The sequence below is a fragment of the Anarrhichthys ocellatus genome, unplaced genomic scaffold (assembly GCF_004355925.1).
Source record: "Anarrhichthys ocellatus isolate YVR2014 unplaced genomic scaffold, GSC_Weel_1.0 scaffold93, whole genome shotgun sequence".
NCBI lineage: Eukaryota > Metazoa > Chordata > Actinopteri > Perciformes > Anarhichadidae > Anarrhichthys > Anarrhichthys ocellatus.
The window spans coordinates 616,221-638,203 of record NW_022280123.1 but is presented as its reverse complement, the minus strand read 5'-3'; the positions used below and the strand labels follow the sequence as shown (position 1 = coordinate 638,203).

Sequence of the window (21,983 nt, the reverse complement as noted above, 5' to 3'; positions counted from 1 at the left end):
CCACAGGGAGGAAACTTGACGATTTCCTCATCTACAAAGAGTAGAGTTTTCACCTTGTGAGTCTGTGTGTGAGTCATCGTGGCAAAATGTGTTCCTGGAGACGCAGTGTGTAGCAGGAACTACCTCAGGTGTTTATATTTCCGTCTGTCTGTCTGTGGAAAGATTTTGGGCTGTAATAAGTGCATTCATAAAACCACAAAAATGCTTTTCTGTGGGAAAAGAAAATGTGTATGTTTGTTTGGCTGTTTATTGCTTTGCATCGCCGATCTGTTTGGAGGAATAGGTTACCCGCTTTGTATATTAATAAATCTATATTACAGCCTACATACTCTATTAGTACTGAGAGTATAAATCACACCGATAAACTCTTTATACACTGTATATGTTGTTACTGTGGAGGTACACACAGCGAGACAAATCATTTTCATAATATAATTCATACTCGACTACACTGATTTCACTTAGGACGTGAACCAGGGAACCACGCGCATTAAAACAGGATACTTGACTTAATGCTCTGTTGAAATCTGCGAGGGACATTACAGTATTACGGTAAAACACTTCCTGACAGGCTCAAACTGTGAAAGCACTGACGATAGACTAGATTCAAATTGACAGGCTGCCGTATTTTACAACCTAACAAAAACAGCGCTCGAGGTCTCAATCTGTCGCGACGTAAAAACATGGAAGCATATAAGCGGGGAGAGATCTAATCGCCGTAATATACGAACTCTAATGCGTCTACATTTCTTCCTTTCCTTCTCTTTCTATATCCACAGTGTGAGATGAGTTAGGTGAGCGGCTGTAGCGAGCTGTGGCCTCAGCAGAAGACTGTCGTCAGGACTAATAGGATTGGATCTTTAATGATTCGACTCGTGTAACCTCTTGCTTGTGTGCGTGTGTGCGTGTGTTTGTGTGCGAGCCTCTTTGCTCTCTCTCAGGTTGCCTGCCATTGTTGGCATAATGCGGAAATCTCTCTCACCCTTCCTTTTTCCGTCTCACTTTCCTATTGTCTTTTTGTCTCTAACTCACACTTCTACACTCCCTTCATCTCTGCGACTCTTTGACACACTCTTGTGTCTTTTCTCCCTGGCGAGCTTGTCCATCTGCATCTCAAAGGGGGATCTTCCCTCGAACACGTGCCAACACGAATGCATACACTGTACATACATGTCAGTTACAGTTATCGACCATGATGCCGGCGTGTGTCACATTATTGATCTGGTTCAAGGTCAGCTGCTAATCAGATCCCACATTTTTTCGGACAGCCGGTTTCATTCACAAACTCAGTGTCACTATCCCGCTATCTGAGGCTGCTTTCGCTCTGCAGCCATTCACCCCAATTGTTGCTCATATCTTTCCATTGCAGGACAGGACATCTGTTCTACAACTTAATCCAATAGAGGCCAAAATGTGTGTTGGCACTGGGAGGCTAAGTATCTTCGTGGATAACGCTTAAGTTACAGTATCTGCTTCTTTTCCGTTGTTGGGTGTTGAAATACAAGTCACTGGTTGATTTTGTAGCAAATATCCACACAGATGAGGTTTGAAATTTAGGCTTGGTTAACACTTCCAGCTAATAAAAAAACCCAAAAGGAGAAAGAAAATCCAATTAGATTTAATTTTCCAAGCCAAAAGGGAATAATTACTTTATAAAAAACTGTTAATTTTTTGCCTTAATAATATTAGTCATAATCAAACCTTTAGTTTTAGAAGTGAAAGTCAGAGGAGTTTCCAAGTATTTTCCTTGTTTTAAAATCAAGCCCGTGACGACAAACTGTCAAAGATTGTTGTATTTGTCTAAAGCTGTAATCCGTAGGACAATGACCAGCACCTGAAACAAATAGTTTGATATTTTGGTATATACACGCATATTTGCTTTCTAGCTGAAAGATACATGAGAGGATTGAAGCCACTCTCATTCCCCCTGTTCTTCAATGTATTCGTGTCTAAGTGATGAATGGGAAGAACAATTTCTAAAATTCGACCAGTATCGAGTGAGAGGGCTGCAGCCACGACAATGAGCTGCAATGTGATCCTTAATTGCGCAATTGCGTACCGTCAATGCACGCCAACTTTGTGATGTATCCATATTCCACTATAACACAAGTTGCAGACTGTTAAAATGCTCTAGTGTCATTTTATTGGAATATAGTTGGCCTTAAACTGACATTGGGACAGAATGCTTGCTGCACACGTAGCATTATACTGTTGTTTGCTAGCAGACGGAATTGACAAGGAGGCACCTTGATGCAATACAATCAACTTCCCACTACAAACACTTTTCATCTGGATTGTTGGCTTAACCGGAGATCTGCTCGGACCTGCTGGTGGTTTGTGAGCTCCTTCGTCAGAACCATAGGGATCCTTGTATCAACTCCTAGTAGTATATCTTACCAGGGGTTGTACTTAAACTTCTGACTTAAAGTACCAGTCCATTTAACTCTGATATTAACTTTTTCTTTCCTTCAGCATGGTTCCCTAACCTTTGCGCCAGAACCTCTATATTAAATACATCATATTAAATCACTTTTCTCAGATTTTAAATACTCAAGACTGTTGCTTTGGTATCAGAGAAATACTGGTTAAATAACAATACAGCCAGTGGGGACCTAACATAGATATTTCACTTGTGACCTTCTGCATCACATTTGAGAACTGGCTCAGGCAAACCATCTTTTAGCGGATATAAATTCAACTTTGGAATGAGATTCCTGTGAAGCAAGCAGCCAAATTGTTGGCTCAGTGTGTGTCCCCAGATTGAACTCATCATCCAAATGTTCACCTTGACACTTGTTGATTTTTCTTATTCAAACCTTGTCGTACAAGCCCAATCTGCAAATAATGTTTGAAAAAAGAAGCTTTGACAGCAAGTGCTGCCACAAAACTACTGTGCCCATGGCCCTCTAAGCTGGTTCCTTGAAACAACAAGGTCTGGGACTAAAATGGGTCACAAGCCTACTTCTGATGGGTCCCCATCTGACAAGAGTATCGAATGTGTATCCATCGCTACAGGTCCCAGGACAGCTAATTAATTTCTGAGTCCTGAGCTGAAAAACAAAAATTGTTGCTTTATATTCCGGTCCAAACATTTCATGCTGCTGTAAAGAAGGTCAGGGCACGCCCATTAACATCGTAACTCCAACTGTGCTCATTGTTTTAGTTCAATGAGCGCCGGCTCTCATTTCCATTCACCAGAGCAGCTTCATCTGAGTCTTAACAGCTTCTGACGGTCTCGCTTCGCTTGCTGTTTCACATGTACCATCACCCTACTTTCTTCTTAACACTAATCCTGTTTTTAATCTGTCATTGATCTCAATTATAATGCCAAATGGGGCCATCCACAAGGGTTTACATGTGTAGAGCCAACTCCTCCATTGATTCAGACACATGGAGACATCAGTAAAGGGTAGTGTTCCGTCTTGCACACAGACGGTTATTGTTACGTCCGTAGCCTGCATAGCTGTTATAGATGTTTTTTTTAGCCGTGTACAGTAGTGCCACAAATTGATGAACAACTACGCATAACGACGAGACATAGCTATGAACTTGATGAATGAAATCATTTATGGAGGGATAAGTTAACTATCCATAGCTGACATGGGGCCTGATGTCTTAAGACCTGGTGAACATCCAGCCAAAATTCAAAAACGTTACTGCAGGTACCGGGAGAAGTGGGGAGGTAAATACCCGTGGATCATTACCGCCTTACAAGATCCAAACGAAGCATTTCGCAAAGTCCGCAGGAAAGACTACTACTATTGTTATAACTATTGTTTGTTGACACTGAATGTAATGTACTGGAGGCCACGCACACAATGGCAATGTGAACACAGCCACACCCAACTCCCTTGTCCCGAATGTCACCCATTTTCATCTGGCTCTCAGCGGAGTGTAAACGAACTACGAGGCGTTCGTGATGTCCGCACATGTCCATGTAAGCGTCCGTTTGGGAGTATAACCGGGGCTTAAAATGGGAGGTGAGGAATATTAGAAATGGACATTACGAAATTGCTTTGCTGATTTGAATCATTTCGCTCAGTTCAGTTCAAAGATTCGAAGTCACTGACTATTCATTTCATTCATTTTATTTTTTTCTAACCCAAGCAAATGCATCACCGTTCAACTGCATTTCACTATCAGTCAGTGAAGGCATCACACAGCTGCAACATTCAGCGATGATTCTGACTGTCTTCACTGCATTAGTGCATTCAGGAAGTTGCTCGTTTAGAGTGTTACTTTCAGTTTAGTACAAAACTGGGTCCATACGAATATTGTTTATAAGGTTAATGGCTAAGCAGCCATTTAATGACAAGACAATTATTACATTGTGATTGTCTTTTAATGTCTTTTATGAAACCTTTTAATGAGGAAGTAACATACAGTTTATCGCCGCTCCACAGTCTCCACTGTTAGAAAGCTACCGATTCAGTCGGTGACAATGGTGATTCAGTATAGTCAGTTCAGCTTGAAGATTGTGTGTTAATGATTTGTTTGGACATGCTCTGAACACCTCTTGTGGAAATGTGAAGAAAGACGTGAGTGAGGTGAGTGAAGCTATTAGTGTTAATGGTCATAGGTGCAAAGAGGAAACTAAAAAGTTGCATCAATAGTTTGATTAATCATAAATGCTCATCATTGCAGCATAGTGTTTTATGCAATAGACTGTTGCATAAGATTTGGCAAGTTGGCGCATCTACAATAAAGTATGACCTGACTTTACAGGTTTACTTGACCTGGCACATATTTCTAAATCCTGATTGGTGTGCAGAAGTACACCAATTTGTGACATGACCTTTTCCAACAGCCCCACCCACTTCAAACCAGTAAAAGAGGCAAACAAACAAAACAAAAAAAAGAGAAATCTCTCGTGTGCAATAAGAAAATCAGTCTAACTTTGGCAGGAATGTTTGTGCAGATTTAAGGACTGTAGGGATATCAGGGACTTTCAAGGGCTATGTCAATTTAGATTATATGTTAGCCATGACCTAGTCAGCATGCACACACAGACTAGACTTTTACTTCAACTAAAGGAATGGAGGGAAATGACAAACAGAGAGACAGACTCATCCACAAACCACCATAAGGCCTCTACCTGGACAGAGCGATCTCCGCCTTCTGCCGGGCAATGTCGGCTGCTTTCTGTGCTCCCTCCACGGCTCGGTCCACCTTCTCTCTGATCTTACTGGCCCGGAGTGGGATGAGGTTCTTCCTTTTGCCGCTCACCAGGATGTTCTGTTTGTACTTCCCTTCCTCTTTCGTGCCATCGGGAAACGCGGTGCAGCCGTAGCCGTGGCGCTTGTTGCTAAGCCACTCCCCCTCGTACTGGAGCCCGTCGGAGCGCCGGCTCACACCGAATCCGGTCCGCTTGTCGTTCTTCCACTCCCCGCAGTAGGTCTCCGTTGCCGTGGCGTCCACGTCGTCGTCTGCGACGGCCAAGTCTGCATCTGCGTCTCCGAGACTGGAAAGGTGAAATGTCGCATTGGGTTGGCTGGTGTGTTCAGTGAATAATCCTACATGCTACAGGTAAGCTATGAGAGCTCTACCAGATTGTGCATTAAAATAAAGCTGGAATCTGGAAGTGGTTAGCTTAGCTTAGCATAAAAACTGGAAGCAGGGCTGACTTTGTCCAAAGTTGAAAAATATGCCTACCACCACCTCTAAAGTTAAACAAACTGATATGTTGTATCTCGTTTGTTTGATTAGTACACAAAGAAAGTAAAAATAGGAATTTGTGATTTTAGGGGGAGTTACGAACAAGCTTGCCAATCTGCTTGGCACTTCTGTGCAGCACCACAGCATGGGTTGCCAGGTATGGTCTGTGAGCATGGGTATTTCTTTACAGGCATGACGGAACTAAAGTTTGCAACCTCACCATGACAACACTACCGGAAGCCCGACTTTTGCTTGTCAAGAAATACTTCCCGAAGGAAATTCCCCCCTAAATGTTTTTGTATATTTCTGTCTTGTATAGATCAAATAAATAAGATACGACGTAAACATCTAGATCACTGTTTCGTCCTGTTTACAGTCTTTACGCGAAGCTCTGCTAACAATGTCTTCACTCAATTGACATACTTATCCCAGAGACATGAGATTGATACCCAGAATCCAAAATGGAATATTCTTCTTTTTTTTTCAGGATGTCTTATGAAGAATGTACATGTCAAGAACTTGACCATACAGTCACAGTGCTTCACAGATATTCCCTTGTCTCCGTCTATTCATATGACACCATATGACACCCTGGTTTAACACTCCCTCATGGTGAGCCACTGCACAGTCCTTCTGAAGTTGGTAGGGAATAAGAAGTGTTTTGCTCAACGAGGATTCACAAGCTTGTTTTCGTCCCGCCTCCTCTGGCCCATTAATTAGATCTCTACTTCCCTTTAGTATGTTTTCACTGGCCCCGGCAGAAGATTTAGCCCTATAATATGTTCAAATGAGAAGAATATTTAACACATTGGTAAATAATTGATTAATCGCAATACATTACATAAGACTTTCGTATTTGATCTTGCATTCATACACGAGCCCTCGGAGGCTTTTATTTGTACGTGTACAGCAGTGAGATGCTGACTCGTGTCCTCTAGTAACTGGTGCCTTTTCAATCCAGCGTACTTGGAATTCTACACCAAGTCTTTCCAGCGGTACGCGACTGATTCAACACATTCAAGTCAAGGACGCTGCTGTTTTCACGATGAACCCAGCAGCACGTCCGCTCTGTGTCTGACTACGAGTTGTCCAAAGAAAACCAAGTGGACAACAGCGGAGCGGAAAGACGAAGACAACTGGCTTATCGCTGCATATCACAATGTAAACCTTTTATCCGGCCAGCTGACCAGTAAGCTGACCTTTTTCACCTATTGGCCCCTTTGGACCGCGTGCCAATCCATTTTACAGACACTTATGTAGGACAGGTGCCTGTTGTTGCCTTATTGTCCTTCACATGAAGGACGGCTTCTCTTTTCGGTACGTCATCATTCCTTGTCCTCTCACTCCACCTTCCTCCCCACTTTCATTCATTCCATTACCTCAGGACAGATATGACACTCTTCTCTCCAATTATTAAAGAGTTGCTTGTTTTGTTTTTTAATGAGCGTGAAACAGGATTCTGGGATTCTTGAGGAAGGGTTGGGTGGGTTGCCCCAAAATCATATGAATGCATGGTAAAAGATAATTTCGACATAATAATATGTGGAGAAACAGTTTTGTGCATTCAAATCATACATCATCTATTCCTGTTGTTACCTGATAGTAGAGTTGATATCAGATGCAGCAGAAGACACGGTGCTCATCCCGGCCTCGCTCCTGAACGAGCTCTGTTTGGACCTCTGGGAGGCCAGGGAGCTCCTGGACTCGGACTTCCTCAGCTTGAGCCCGGACAGGATGGACCTCCGGAACAGCCCGCCTTTCCTCTTCCCCTTCAGCAGCTCGGCCTCGCTGTGTGCCGTCAACACGAAACCCCCGCGAGACACGGCGGGGCTGCTGCCGCTGCTGCCCGTGCTGCACATGGAGATGCTGGTGGTCAAAGTGCCGGGAAGAGGAGGCGGACCGGGGACAACCACCCCGGTCCGGTCCAGCAGAGCTGTGCCGTTGCTGTGCTCCGAACCGGAGCGGAGAGAGTTTATGGAGGTACGGAGCGGGGAGCGTATGACGGCCGCCATGCCGTAGGGGACACTCTGGCGAACTCCGTAGCCGTGCCGCATCCCGCCAACCCATTGGCCTTGAAATGTTCCTAAAGAAAAGGGAGAAAACTCTATCAACACCAATTTTCTATATATTATTTTTTATTATTTTCTATGTAGTAACCTATAGGTCTGATTATATAACAGGACTTTAAGGTTAGTGTTGCACAGGACGACGAGAACAGAAATCTTTTGCCACATTTCCACTGCATGATGCTAAAGCTGGTTCGCTGGCTAGCTAGGTAGGAAGATGACCTTCCCATTTTTGATCCCGCCCACTAAGCAGTGATTGGTTAATTCTTTTTTATAACTGGTGGAAACAGCTGTCGGTGGCATTCAACCTTTTTAAAACGTGGCAATTCAATTGTGCTAGTTTAATCACTTTTACTCTTTCTTTTTACTTTATACTGTGCTTACTTGGTGGATAGTTCGTGTGTTTATGGAGGGACAATAGAGGCTCAAATTTGTTGCTCGTGAGCCATGGCTGGACGAAAAGTACCTTTTTTGTGTATGGTGATGAAATGATTCTTATTGACAAAACGTTATGGTTTTTGGCCTGAGTAAAGCTTTGAGAAACATCAGCAGTATCAGAGTGCTTCACTTCCTCTTTGTGCCGAATACAGTCGTATTTTTCATCAAATGATTTGAAAGATAATAAATTGAGTAGTTGTACTGCCCATCTGCTCCCATTCATTCACAATGCGTCTCTCTGCACAACCCGCACTCACTGCTGCATAACAGTCCTTTCATCCCCATGTTGCTGAAAAGTAGGCCATCTGAGTATGTGTGTTTCTGTCATTCCTCTCTCTCGCTCTCTCTCTCTCTCTCTCTCTCTCTCTCTCTCTCTCTCTCTCTCTCACACACACACTGAAACGGAAGTGTGTGTTCCAATAAGAGTGCAAGTGATCCATCCCGCCTGCCCGTACCTCTGATGTAACAGCACTCTGATTCATTCTGTTGCAAACGCACTCACTCCCAACCAAACTACATGACCATATAAGGAGTGCAACCACGTTCTCCATCTCTATCGCAAACACACACACACACACACACAAACATTTCCCTGGTGGGCTCAAGTGTCAGTGAAGTGGGAAGCGCTCAATGAAGCCAATGTCGTGAGCCAATCATATTCTTGCTTACGTTCCCAGACGCACTCACACGGGCACAACAAGCACATCCACGGGCTGTTAGAAGAAGAAAAAAAGACTTGAGTGAGAAGCGGTGTTGTCTCTGAACCTGCCCTTGTCATTATGACAATATGCTTCCTCTTATACTTCCCCCCCCCCCCCCCCCCCCCCCCACACACACACACACACACACACACACACACACACACAAACAAAAGCAAAGTCTGTGTCATAGACAGCTGGCCAGCACATCTGGCCAGGCCTTTGTAATCATGTCAGCACACAGCTGTAAGACCATATGACAGACAGATCAAAGAACACACAGACACACACACAAAAACACCCGTGCAACAGCGTGACAAGATTACCATTTCATTAAATGGCCGCCAGCGTGCTAGAGCAGGAGAGTGAGACAGAGGGCAACGAATAAAGAGACACAGTCCTGAGCATCCACAGACAGAACATCACCTGTGTTTCTGTGGGACAGTGTCTCTGCTGACCGTGCAGAAAGAGGTAGAATCAGACAGGAGGAGGAAAAAAATATATCAGCTGTCTGCTACAGGTCATATTTCTGGTCAAAGACTTACTGAAGAGTTGATGCTCGGATGCTATGCTAAGCTAACAGACTGCTGGCTGTAGCTTCATATTCCCTTATCGACATGAGATTGGTATCAATCGTTTCATCTGACTCTCGGCAACAAATCAAATAAGCATATTTCCCAAATTTATGTTCCAGTTTGATTGACATCCAATAATTCATTTTATTTACTATAAAACTGTCAAGTATGTTGATTTCTTGTATTTTAACTGCTAAAAAATGGTGGGGGGGTTCTGCGGGAGTATGAGCTGTGTCCATATTTTGGACGGTAATTCAAACATGTTTTCAGCGGGTGTTGGACTCCAGGGTTGTTCCTTTGCACCGATTGTGTTGGCGGTCTTCATGCACAGGAGGAATGTCCGGTAAAGGGACCTCAGAATGGCTTTTCTGCTCTTTGCAGATGATGTGGTTCCGATTGCTCCATCAGACAGTGACATTCGGCACGCACTGGGGAGTGACGTGGTCAGCACTTACAAGTCTGAGGCCATGGTTCTCTGCCGGAAAGCGATGGATTACTCCCTCCCGGTGGGGAGCAAGTTCCTGCCCCAAGTGAAGGAGTTTGAGTGTCTGGGTCTTGTTCACGAGTGAGGGGAAAACCTTAGATGTCAGTCATCCCAATAAATATTTTACTCACTATATTTTTACTTTAGTATGCTCTCACAGAGTATTTTAAACTATCTGTCCCTCATTTGTAAAGTACTGAATTAAACTACACACTACAGATGTATAGCTACCTCAGTGTTCTTAAACAGAAACACTGTAAATAGCAGAGGTGGGACCAAGTCTTTGTTTTGCAAGTCACAAGTAAACCTCAAGTCTGTGTAATCAAATGCCAAGTCCAGTGCCAACTAAGCCCTAAACTTTGAGTTTTGGGTCCTGAACAAACCATAATGTGAGTAACAAAGTAGTGTTATATATTTTATTTACAAAAATGAATACTTCTTAAAAAGTTTGTTAAAAAAAACGACTGAACTAATTGATTATTTAAAAAAACATCTCGGGAATTAAGTGTCGACCCGAAGGGAATAAATGGAGTTAACGTTAGTTGATTAATAAAATGAATTGATTCGTGGCAAACTTTATAAATAACACACTTTTTAATCTTTGGGCTTTGAGAAAGGTGTTTTTAAGTATTTTTAAGTCAAAAGGCTCAAGTCCACGTAAAGTCCAGAGTCATTGGTGTTAAATTCCAAGTGAAGCCTTTGTTTGATTTTTTCAAGTCTGAAGCCATCACATTTGTGACTTTTTTTGAGTCCACACCAATGGTAAATAGAAAAAAACTTCTCTGAATAACACAATACGTTTCAACGGCACCGCAAACTACAGCCACCAAAATTACCTCAAAGTTGAATGAACAACCTCTCTTGAACAGTTTCAACGAAAGCTGAACATTATAACCTTTATGAATGGCTGTTGTATCAGACTGCTTAGCTCGGTGTGACTATGAAACTGGCGATTTAAGAGTGTGAGTGAATAACTATATGTGTGCTTTTTTACTTTTTTATGATCTCTTGGAAGCATATACCACCCCGGACCTGTAATCCCTGAGTAAATGAAATATTCAGTGGGGCACAGGCTGCTTTGAATGTGGGCCTGTCGCTCTCCATGGTGCTGAAAGACAGTCTGAGAGGCAGGCTGTTGGTGCTGATATTCCTTCTAAATCAAACCCATATACAGTTTGTGTGTGATATCGGTGCATTACACGGAAACACATCGATAACATGAGCATCTGCCAGACTGAGGAACTCACTTTAAACAGTCTGAAAAGAACCTGTGCATTTTTGCACAGAAGCGCTTTGACATGCAACGGCAGATTAACTTATTCTCCTCTCATCATGAACCTGTCACAGCTGTATTGAAAAGGAAATCGACCTCTGTATATGTAAAGGCCTCAACCCCGAGCCCTACAGTTGTGAGGAAAATCTGCTTCACAACACGCATGCCAAAACGATTTCAGTGATTCCTGCCTGCAGGCCAAACAGGAAGCACTCACGGATCATATGGGCCTGTAACCAAGGCCGAGGCTACCACGGGCACGAGGCGGCCGGACGCAAAGAGTTAACGCAGGGAGATCAAAGCTGCGGAAACATCACAGAGGCACAGCGATTTGATCACGCGCCAAACCCCAAAGCTGAATTCATAATTGTTTCTTTAACAAATGCGTCTGTTCTCTATTTCTAGGTTAAAAACCATCTGTCTCCTAGGGTCTATATTTCATTCTTAGGATGCAGCAGTCGAAGACACTTGTCAAAATCGGTGAATTCTGCCGGTTTGTTTGAACTGTATTATCTATCTCTGGTTTTCTATCCTTTCACTTGTTCCAGAGGATTCAAAGTAGCTCATGTGCATTTATATCATCGCATTGTAGCCCCTGTTACTACTTTACACCTCGAAATATTGATCCGTAAAGTACAGCAGCGAGAAAAAGAGAAAGCAAAAAAGGGACTGAGGGAGTTGAAATTGGTTGGTTTCTGAATTATTAATGTGTTGTTTCACCACGTCAGCACTTGCATGTCGGAGTCTGTGTGTTTGTGTGTGTGAGAGAAATGGGGGAGGGCGTGTAAGATTAGACGACACAAGGTCAAGTCTCGTACGCAGTTTACTTTTTGTCTCAGATTGTTTGTGCCAGTGGCAGCGATTTTAAATTCTTCAGTTCTTATCCAATGCGCCATAACCATAGCTAAGACATGTATAATTACAACAACGACAATAAGACAAATTGAAATACCAATAATAATAAGATTGCATGAACATTTTCAGTGTGGGAAGGGGGGGCGGAACTATTTCTGCAACTTCTGTTTTTATTGAAGAGCAGTGGTACAAAAAATCACAATTAATAACTAAAAAAGCATGATGAATTTCAGATGGTGCACCCTATAGCCTTAATATCTTAATGTTAATGTGCTTTTCCAACATAAAAAAGTGAGACTACCATCAGCAAAATGCTCTTTTTGGACCCTCCTCCTCTATACTCAATTCTCACACGGTCCCCTTGTAATTACGAGTTTTAGAGAAGTTACAGCACCATGCCATCCCAAGTGCTTCCAGGGCACACTCCCTCATTGTCTGGTTAGTATTGTATCAGCAGTGATGGAGGGCAGACTTCCAAGATAGATCTTTAGAGTTTTCATGTTTCAGACAGCATCGCTAATCCTCAGTACAAACATCAAACCACTCCCGTTACATAAGCTAAAGCCTGCAGTGGGGTTGTTGTGGTAGTAGAGGAGGTAGGTATTAGCAATGGCAACAAAAAAAAAGCAGAATGCGAGTGACATTTCCGAATACTTTTCTCCGCTGTATAACAAGCATGTTTGGGAAATTTTAAAAAGCGAGGCACAAATGCTGAGGAGGTGGATTTTCTTTGACTCCACTATTTATGGGTGACCAGTCACTTTTGTTCTGAACTGAACAGAGGAAAGTCTGGTGCACTGCATGTGGAAGTGTGTGTCCTTGAACGTGAATGCCGGTGGATTTTTATTTTGTATTGTACGTGGAATACTGTAGTCCCCTGATACTGTAGTCCCCTACAGTATCACTTTTGCATATTGCATTTTGCATCATGCATATTGTATTTTAAGACGGAAAAAGAAGAAGAAACAAATCTGTCAAGATAACCAATAAGATCAGGTAACCGTGACACATCAGCTGGAGAGGAAAGCAAGAGGAAAGACAGATGGTAACTAAAGACAGGTAGACATGACAACTGACAGATAACAAGCCATACAGACGGGCAGGATAAACAGACACATAGCAGACGGACGAGCTACCCAAATGTGGGAAAAGCACCGAGCACTGAAAGCAAGGGAAGTCAGTTCAAAGCTAAACCTCTTCCTGTGTAAATCACTGTGTGGGACCATTATCCGTTTAAGAGATTTCGCTTAGGCCCTTTTTCTGTCTGAGTCTTTCAGATTCCCATTTGAGAATTATTTATCTGCTGAAAAATGTCATGAAAAAGACTCACGATAACATGGTGGTGTGACGTTGCCCTGACGATTTGAAAATGTCCGCCCTTGTTTGTCCTTGTGTAACCAATTTTGTTTTGATGACCTCGTTGCATATCATAGTTCAGTATTATTTGTGAACACAAATAACTCAAATAACTACAAATGGGTTGTCCTCAGTTATACGTTTTTGACTCTCCAAATCTCAATCATATGTACTGTATGTATACAGGATGGAATTGTTTCAACAACCCATTATTTTGAAACCCCAATAGCTCGAAAGGTGTCCCATTTGTCCGACTACCCGTTATCCCAAAAACAAGCTGTCATTGTTCAGAAGGCCCATTGCTCCGCAGATACAAACTCTCCCTGCAACAAACAGAAGCACATGGCTAATTATTATGTATTATGCAGAATGACTTCATCAGACCTTCCACATTATTTTCCCACTGAGGAAGGCATGACCCACTACTCGCCTTCTATAGTTGGGTTGGTTAGGTTTAGGCAGGAGGAGTGAGATTAGTTTAGGGTAAGAATATTAGGGTAAGCCAATCAGAGGCCTGAGGGTCTGATGATGTCATTCTGCTTAATATTTAGCCATGTGCTTCTGTTCATTTCACGGAAGGTTCTTGTTTTCCGAGCAATGGGATTTTGGAACAATGAGTTTGTTTTCAGGATAACGGGCTGACAGACAAATGACTTTCGGACAATATGATATTTTTCTGACTATTGGGGTTTCGGAATAATGAGCCTTCGGAACAATGGCATGGCTCCAAATAAGGCTCATGTGGCTTCAACAGCAAGTGTTTGCCTTCTGAGACTACTAATCTTTCAGATGTGGTGTTGAAAGAGACAATCCTGTACTTGGAAAGTTGTAGGTTCTGCACTAGCCAATGCGTTCATCAACATCCGTGCACTCTGCTAAACTATCCTTGACCAAGACACAATTAAGGAAAGGATATACTTTGAGCATTTGAGCATCAAAGATGCTGTCACCATGACAGCCATCAATAAAGTGTTTACATTACTGAGTGCATGTCCAAAAATAATGCTACGGCTAATAATAAACCTGTAGAAGATGGAAGATACAAAGATTGAGGTTGGTCACCTAAGCAAGAGCCCCGAGGGTAAGACGATGGCCAACCTAAAAATGGTCCTCGATATTTCCAACCCGAACACAACCCATCTACATGTGCGTGAGTGGTCCAGAGAAACACGTCTTAGTTACGGGATGATAGAATACACAGTTGCACTGAAGAGCTTCCTCCCACACGCTAAAATCGGCTGCATGTATACCCTCTTTTCCATGCACCCGTCATCAAGTTTCCAAACATCATGTCCAACCATTACACAACCCAAAGGAAGCAGGTTCTTGACTTCATTTGACATCACATCTCAGCGTAGATAATCATTTATGTAGTTGCTGGGTGTACTTAAACATAAGAAGTGAATTTATTATGTCAGCTTACGTAACATGGTCCGAGCTGGAATAATTGCTGCACTGATAGCGGCCTTTAGCAAGCTAGCGAGATATGTTGATGTAATACAATTATAATGTGGCGTATTTGCCAACAGCTGGGGGACAGGAGGGAGGTTCCAGGATGCCACTGAGCGTCGTTTAATGTTGCATCTGCCATTGGATCTGCCCCGATAAGAATGCTTTTTTCTAATTCCGGTGTGTCTGAGCTGAGTGAGTTTCTGTGCTTTTGACACTGTGTGTGGTGTATTAGCTGGTCACATACAACACCCACTGCTGCTGTAATCTCTAGCTGTTGCCACCGTCGTACACAGCGACAGTTGTAATCTCTGCCTCTCCTTTTGTGACTCACTTCATTTCTCACTAAAATGATTACTGAAGCGGTCTTTTTATTTTTCTACTTCACTCTCTCTCTCTGTCTTTCTGTGTGTGTGTGTGTGTGTGTGTGTGTGTGTGTGTGTGTGTGTGTGTGCGTGTGTGTGCGTGGTTGGTAATCAGTCAGCTTAGCTCTTCATCTCAGTAAACACCATTAGCCCGGTAGGCCAAGCCAGCCAATCAGAGCCCGGTAGTGCCGGCTGGGCGGCCAATAGCGGCGAGGAACACTCACTCCCTCGTGACACGCTGACCTGCTGCATGTCGGTGAGCGTTGCTATGGAAACCCTACTGTACAGAGCGGCTCCGTGGAGATGCAGTGGAGCGAGGGAGGAAAGCGTAAGGTGGGAGGAGAGGAGAGAGGAATGTTGGCAAACGTAGGAGAGGAACCAAAAGCCAAACAGCAGAGATAAGATAGAGGAGGAGTGTTTCCGAGAAACGTGGCATCAGGTGTAGTTGGAGGGGAGAGTGGGACTGGCAGTGAGCTTAGACCTGGCTGTGGGAAATGTAGCTGGCTCTGAGGTGCACAGTGTGATCCAAAGTTATGTAGGCAGCAGAGCATCTTTGGATGTCTTGGCTCCTGACTTTTATTGCTATGGACAAGATAGAGTTCTGAGGTTTCAAAGATAGAGTGTTACGGGCACAGTCCCACCTGCGCGAATTGTTGCTGAATGTGGGCAGTGCCAAGTGGGGTCAACCCAGGTGACAATCTGCCGAGTGAAGCCAATGCGGATGAGTCTGAAAACTTGCATTCTATCAACTGGCCATCAGGGGGCGACTCCTCCGGTTGGAAAAAGCTGATTGTATGGCAGTCTATGAGAAAATGACCCTACTTCTCACTTGATTTATTACCTCAGTAAACATTGTAAACATGAGTTTATGGTCTCAATCTCTAGTTGCAAGTCTTCTTCAATACAGCATGATGTTCAATTACTAAATAGAGTAAAATAGACCATGAAGCGGAATATACTTTAGGGCAGACTTATAGTGATTGACAGGTCGCTGCCGCATTCAGAGCCGTATACGGCGTCTCCACGTCACTCCTCCGCATTCCAAAAATAGTAACTTCCATTCATTGGTTGCAAAAAACAACAACACGGCAAGGGCCGTAATCAAAGATGGCAACTGCGAAAAACGCCAAACTCGAGTCTTACAAACAGTAGGCCACCAAACAATGGTGCGACATCACGATGACTACGTCCAGTTTGGTTCTGTCCACAGCTCATTTTCTGTAACCAGTGTAGCATTAAAGTAGAGTGGAATTAGTTGAATTGGTTGAATCGACAGGGACAAGATAAAAATCGTTTTATTTTTGAAATTCAGGTGAAGAGATGATACTGGGCGTTTTTGGGGCTCTTGCACTCTCAACCCGCCGACTGAGGGCAGGACTGTGGCTTTCTGTTGTTTCTTTTAAAGAATGACATGATTGTCTTTTGCATCGTGACCTGGAGATATTAAATGAAATTCAGGTGGTGAAAACTATCAGCTCACTGCTATAAGATTCACACAGCTCTCCTTTAGCTTAAATAGGATGCTATGCTAACACAAGTCCCAACTAGCTAGCCACCTAACAACCGGTTTGAGGGATTGCTGCTAACTTTATATTTCTCAAACGCAATTAAGTGCTAATTGCATTTCATTTTCACACATTTTAAAAGGGGATCGATGTTCTACAAACAACTTCAGCAACACACCGTTAATCTGTAGCCTGAAACTCCTGTAGCATTGATGCGCAGGGTGCATGCTTATCTGCTGGTGCAAATCGAGTTCATTCTGAAACTTTCAGAAGAAACAAAATACCAAAGGGAGGGAGGGAGGTATGATCTATGATCTATGACATAACTAGAAGACTAATTTTGACTAATAATGTAAAATTATCTTAATTACATATTGTAAAAAAAAACAATAGGAATAAAGAAAGAGAAAGACAAAAATATCAAAAACCTGATGGGGCAAGATGCCTGTTTAATATCTATAATTCTGGCCTTATTACTTATCATCTTACTTTTAAATTGTGTGCTGTTGTGCTCTGGCTTAATCAATCACTCTCTCCATTAAAATAATTCCACCTCATATATTTATACAAAGGACAAATAGATGCTGTTATAATAAGGACACGGTGTACTGCTTGAGTGAGATAAACACTCATAACTAGGCCAATCTCTGCTGCGTTTACAGTATGTGGGTTCAAATACTTCACAGCGCTACGCCGTCTCTCCAACACGTTTCTCTCTGAGTGGTTTTCTTATAAAAAATTTTCCATCCATTTTGTCTTCATCTCACTCCCTTGATTAGAGTGAATCTCTCATAGCAATCACGATAATCATCCATCCAACCTGCCATCTTTGCATGATCTGTTCATCATTTAACTGATCCATCCATCCATCAATCTGTACATCTGTCGATCCATCTATCCCTCCCCACCTCTGTCCATCTGTCCGTCTGCCCCATCTGTCTGGTTATCATCTCCTTTGTCCTGATTCAACCAGTCTGCGGATTTTATCGGGCAGCTCAGGAGTGTGTGTGTGTGTGTGTGTCCGTGTGTGTGTGGTCCAGGCCGGCATTGTAAAACGCCCTGCAAGTTGTAGAGTTATGTAACAAAGCTTTAACTGCGTGTATGCTGTTGTCAGCTCTGTTGCTCAACTCACACCGCCAGATTTCATGTGTGTACATTTCTGCACGCACAATGTGTATACGTGTGTGCGTGCGTGTGTGTGTGTGCGCATGTGTCTATTTTTAAGCAGGAATCCATATGGTGTGCGGTGTCTCATTAACAGTGACTGTCTCAGTCTAAGAGACTCAAATTACATTAATGACACTGATTTCAATTACAGGGTAAATCTGATGCTTCAAAAAAATATTTTACAAATTAAAGATGTTCTAGCTTTTTACTGTAGAAACATGTAGTCATGGATATATTACATGGATCAAAGTGGCCAAAACGTAATTTGGCAGAACTTTCAGATTTAGAGATCACAACAGTAAAACAATTTGATCTTTCTGGCGTCCTACTTGTTTTGGTTATATTTGTTGTCATGCTAGCATCATGGCGCTATGGCAATGCCGATCAGTCGAACCACCACAAAATATCTCAACAGCCACTAGATGGACTGGCACAAAACCTTAACTACATTACTCATGGTTCCCAGAAGACGACGCCTAATCACTTTGGCAACCCTGTGACTTTTCCTCTAACCCCATCATGAGGTTCACATTTGTGATTTTGAGTGAAATGCCACAACTGTTGGATGATTATAGACATTCATTGTCACCAGAAGATGAATTGTTTCAACTCTGATCCCTTTTTTTCGAAAGTGACATTCCCATCAGTCTCGGCTATAGTTAATGTGTAGATTAGATTCGATTTTAACGTCCACCTTAGTGGTGATTTGTCTTTTGGTTCTCCCAAGAACAACCTGTTCTGACTCCCAACTCGTCAAATACAGACGCTTGGTCAGTGGCCCTTGGCGTCTTATACAAAAGCACAGAGGCACACTTTAGCGTCTGTATGAGACGCACTAGGCTTTCAACTAACCCCATTATAAAGCCATCTGTGTCAGTATTAGAAGGTACGTATTGTAAAAAAGCGTGAAAGTCCACTAAGGGTGGAGGTTGGGGTGAATGGCTGATCGAACATCGCTTTGTCACCCAGGAGACTAGTGCTCATGTCTCGTGTGAAACCAAGTCACCAATGACATCCTTTACCTTACTTTTGTTACAAACATACTTATTTTACATTTAAAAAAGCATACTTATTTTAACCCAAACCACGACCTTTTCGTAAGCCTAGCCAAGAAGTTTACTTACTTGCAACGTAAGTAAGTCTACCAAGTTTATTTTGAAAGGACAATGAGCGGGAGATGTACTTTTTCTGTGAACGCGGAAGTTTATTTTGAAAAGACACTATTCATGTAATGAGCCAAAGCTGACACGCCTTCCCTGTCAAGTATTGTTAATAAAACATTTGGACTAATTAGCAAATGTAAGCATTGTAACACTCTGAACTAAGATGGTAAACATCATACCAGCTTAGCATCAGTATGTTAGCATGCTGATGCTAAGCTGGCCTCACAGAGCCACAAATGGGTGTAGACTCCAACCAAAACCACAACTAGCTCGGTTGGAGTGAAAGAATATTATTATTATTATATTAATAATATTAATAAATTAGCCTCCTACACTGCCACTGAAGTGTGAATGATTTTGTTCTGTGTATTTGACTAGATCTGTTACAGCAAACCGGAGTGATTAAACTGGCATGGTACATGTAAGCGTGGAAATGGAGGGTGAAGACATGGATTTGATGTCTCAGCCCTCCGCCCAACCCTGTTTTCTAAAACACCTTGTTTTTCTTGGGAGTTGTTACTTGGGAGCTGCTGTCCTCATCTGTCCCTCCAACCTTTTATTCATCCCTTAAGACTGCATGGCCTGAATTGAAGGCATCCAAATACACAGTGTGTCCTCATGAAGCTGAGGGGTGAGGATGAGGAGGACAAGAAGACAGAGAGGAAGAGACAGAGGTAGAAAATTAGAGTCATTTTCATAGCCGGTCCTGATGCAACCCCCTGCCTCTGGACGAATGTGTGTGTGTGTACGTGTGTGTGTGTGTGTGTGTGTGTGTGCGTGCGTGTGTGCGTGTGTGTGCATCGACAAGGCACGGCAGAAGAAAGGATGACCTGAGATGACCTCTGGGCAAACTCCTCCTATTGCACATCTGTCTCATCTGTAACATCGACATTTCAATCATTCTCAAGTAACGAGTAATTTTCACAGATGACAATCATCAGTCAATCCCAAATAACACTCCTTGACAGGTGCTGGTTGATTCACACATCCTCACATACACACGCACACACACTTAAACCCACTCCCAAAACACCCACAATGCATCTGCCCGTGGGTCTCCTCCCCCTCTTACCTCCATCTGAGTACGTCTCTGTTCCGTATCCGTCCTGCAACCCGTTGTTCCAAGTCCCCTCGTACTTCCCGCTCGTCCCCGTGCTCTCCCGCACGCCGTAGCGTCCCTTAAAGCCGTGCGTCCACTCGCCCTTGTACACCCAGCGGCCCTTGTTCTCGACGCCCACGCCGTGTCTCTTGCCCTGAGCCCAGGTGCCCTGGTAGGTGTTCCCGCTGGGCCAGGTGTAGACGCCCAGCAGCTCGAAGCCGTGGGCCCAGGAACCGCAGTACTCGCCCTGGCCCTTGGGTCCCGTGCAGATCCCGTGGCCGTGCGCCTTGCCCTCCTCCCACCCTCCGCAGTATGACCCCCCATCGTCAAAGTTGAACCTGCCGCCAGTGGACATGCATGAAACAGGTCTTGGCAATTCCCCTGAAGCCTCGACAAAAAGAAGAAGAAGAAAAGAAAAAGAAAACAAAGGGAGAGAGAAGAAGGACAGGTTGGTGCTAGAACCAGTACACGGAGCGCCGCTCGGAGGTCAGGGGTGAGAAGGAGGTGGAGGAGGAGAGGGTGGGAGGGAGAGGGAGAGAACTCCCACGCAAATCGAGCAACGCCACCCCTTGTTGTCGGCTGGTTTTGGAGAAGGAGGATGAACGAGGTGAGCAACAGAAACGTGGCCCCTTCAAGGGGTTGTCAGGGGTCTTCCGGCGCGGTGGGAAAGGGCGATGCGGTTCATACCATCCTCTTGGTGGGCTCCTTATGGCATCGGCTAGCACTTTCTCGCTTCTCTGTGGCAGACGCAGGTGAGAGAGGAGGAGAACGGGCCCCGAGCTGCCATTATCCTCTCTCAGCAGGGGTTTAAACCATGAGGCAGCTCCACCGGCCGGGCCATCGGCCTGCGTGGTCTACGACAACTCTTCCTCCTGCTTTACCGTTCAGTGCCCCCACGCCTTCAGCCGCCTCCTACCTGATGATGCCTCCGCCTCTCTGGGGTGTAGAGCCTCCAGCATAGAAGCCACCCTTAAAGGCTCTCTGATCAGCACCGATGCCCAAACTGGAACTGTGACATGTTGTGCGATGAAGAAAGAAAGAAAAAGAGAGTTGTTCTTCTTCAAGCTCAGTCCCGATGATCAGACAAAAAAAAGAGACCATTTAAAAGTCAGACTCTGTAGCTCACCTCACTTCACTTCACCCTCCTTTTCTTATCCTCAGCCTTCACACACACACACACACACACACACACACACACACACACACACACACACACACTGCCTGGTCGCGCAGCGGCGAAACACACACAGAGAGAGAGGGAGAGACAGAAAAATGGGGTAAACACATAAGGTAATCAGCTTGGCTGCCTTCTTCTTCTTCTTTTTGTCTGTCTTGTGGAGCTGGAGAGCAGCAATGCAGTCTCCTGCCTTATCCGCTCACACACAGATACAAACACACACATACATACATACACAGTCTCTCTGACAGCAAGTGCGCACACACAGACAATGAAAATAAACAGCTGAATTGATTAATTTCTCCTCCTCTATTCCCTCTGTCCCTCTCTGTCTCCCGCTCTGTCTCCCGCTCTCTCAGTCTGTCTGTAGGTCTTTAATCCACTGCGTCCATAAGTGGTTTATCCTCTGCGTGGTTTGCCTTCAGGTTGACCCGCTTGATGAAACACCATCCATCTATATGATCCTGTTAATGGTGTGTTCCGTCCTCTTCAGCATCTCCTGCTCGTCTCCATGTTTCCCTACGGAGCGCCGGCTGACGCACAGCCTTCCTTCCTGCCTGCTGTCTTGGTTCTTACAATCTTCTCTCCTCCTACTGCTGGATATCTCTCTCTCCCTCTCTCTCTCTCTCTCTCTCTCTCTCTCTCTCTCTTGCTCTCT

At 43.9% G+C, this 21,983-nt stretch overlaps 2 protein-coding genes across 3 annotated transcripts in view; both read right to left on the bottom strand.

The window, feature by feature from the left end:
* jph3b (junctophilin 3b) overlaps positions 1 to 20,532 on the bottom strand; it is a 38,874-nt gene extending 18,342 nt beyond the window's left edge. The window contains exons 1-3 of one of the 2 annotated variants that reach the window (XM_031875697.1): positions 20,122 to 20,532; positions 7,252 to 7,738; positions 5,096 to 5,461 (exon numbers count right to left, since the gene is read on the bottom strand). In XM_031875697.1, coding sequence (XP_031731557.1) covers positions 5,096 to 5,461; positions 7,252 to 7,738; positions 20,122 to 20,503 — 1,235 coding nt within the window. In that variant the 5' untranslated portion in view covers positions 20,504 to 20,532. Of the gene's footprint in view, positions 1 to 5,095; positions 5,462 to 7,251; positions 7,739 to 17,245; positions 19,674 to 20,121 lie in introns of those variants that run through there. The other variant, XM_031875698.1, reaches the window with a different exon arrangement.
* Positions 20,533 to 21,324: 792 nt separating this feature from the next.
* klhdc4 (kelch domain containing 4) overlaps positions 21,325 to 21,983 on the bottom strand; it is a 31,779-nt gene continuing 31,120 nt past the window's right edge. Inside the window, exon 17 of the mRNA XM_031875700.1 lies at positions 21,325 to 21,366. The gene's annotated coding sequence lies outside the window, so the exon portion shown is untranslated. The remainder of the gene's footprint in view (positions 21,367 to 21,983) is intronic.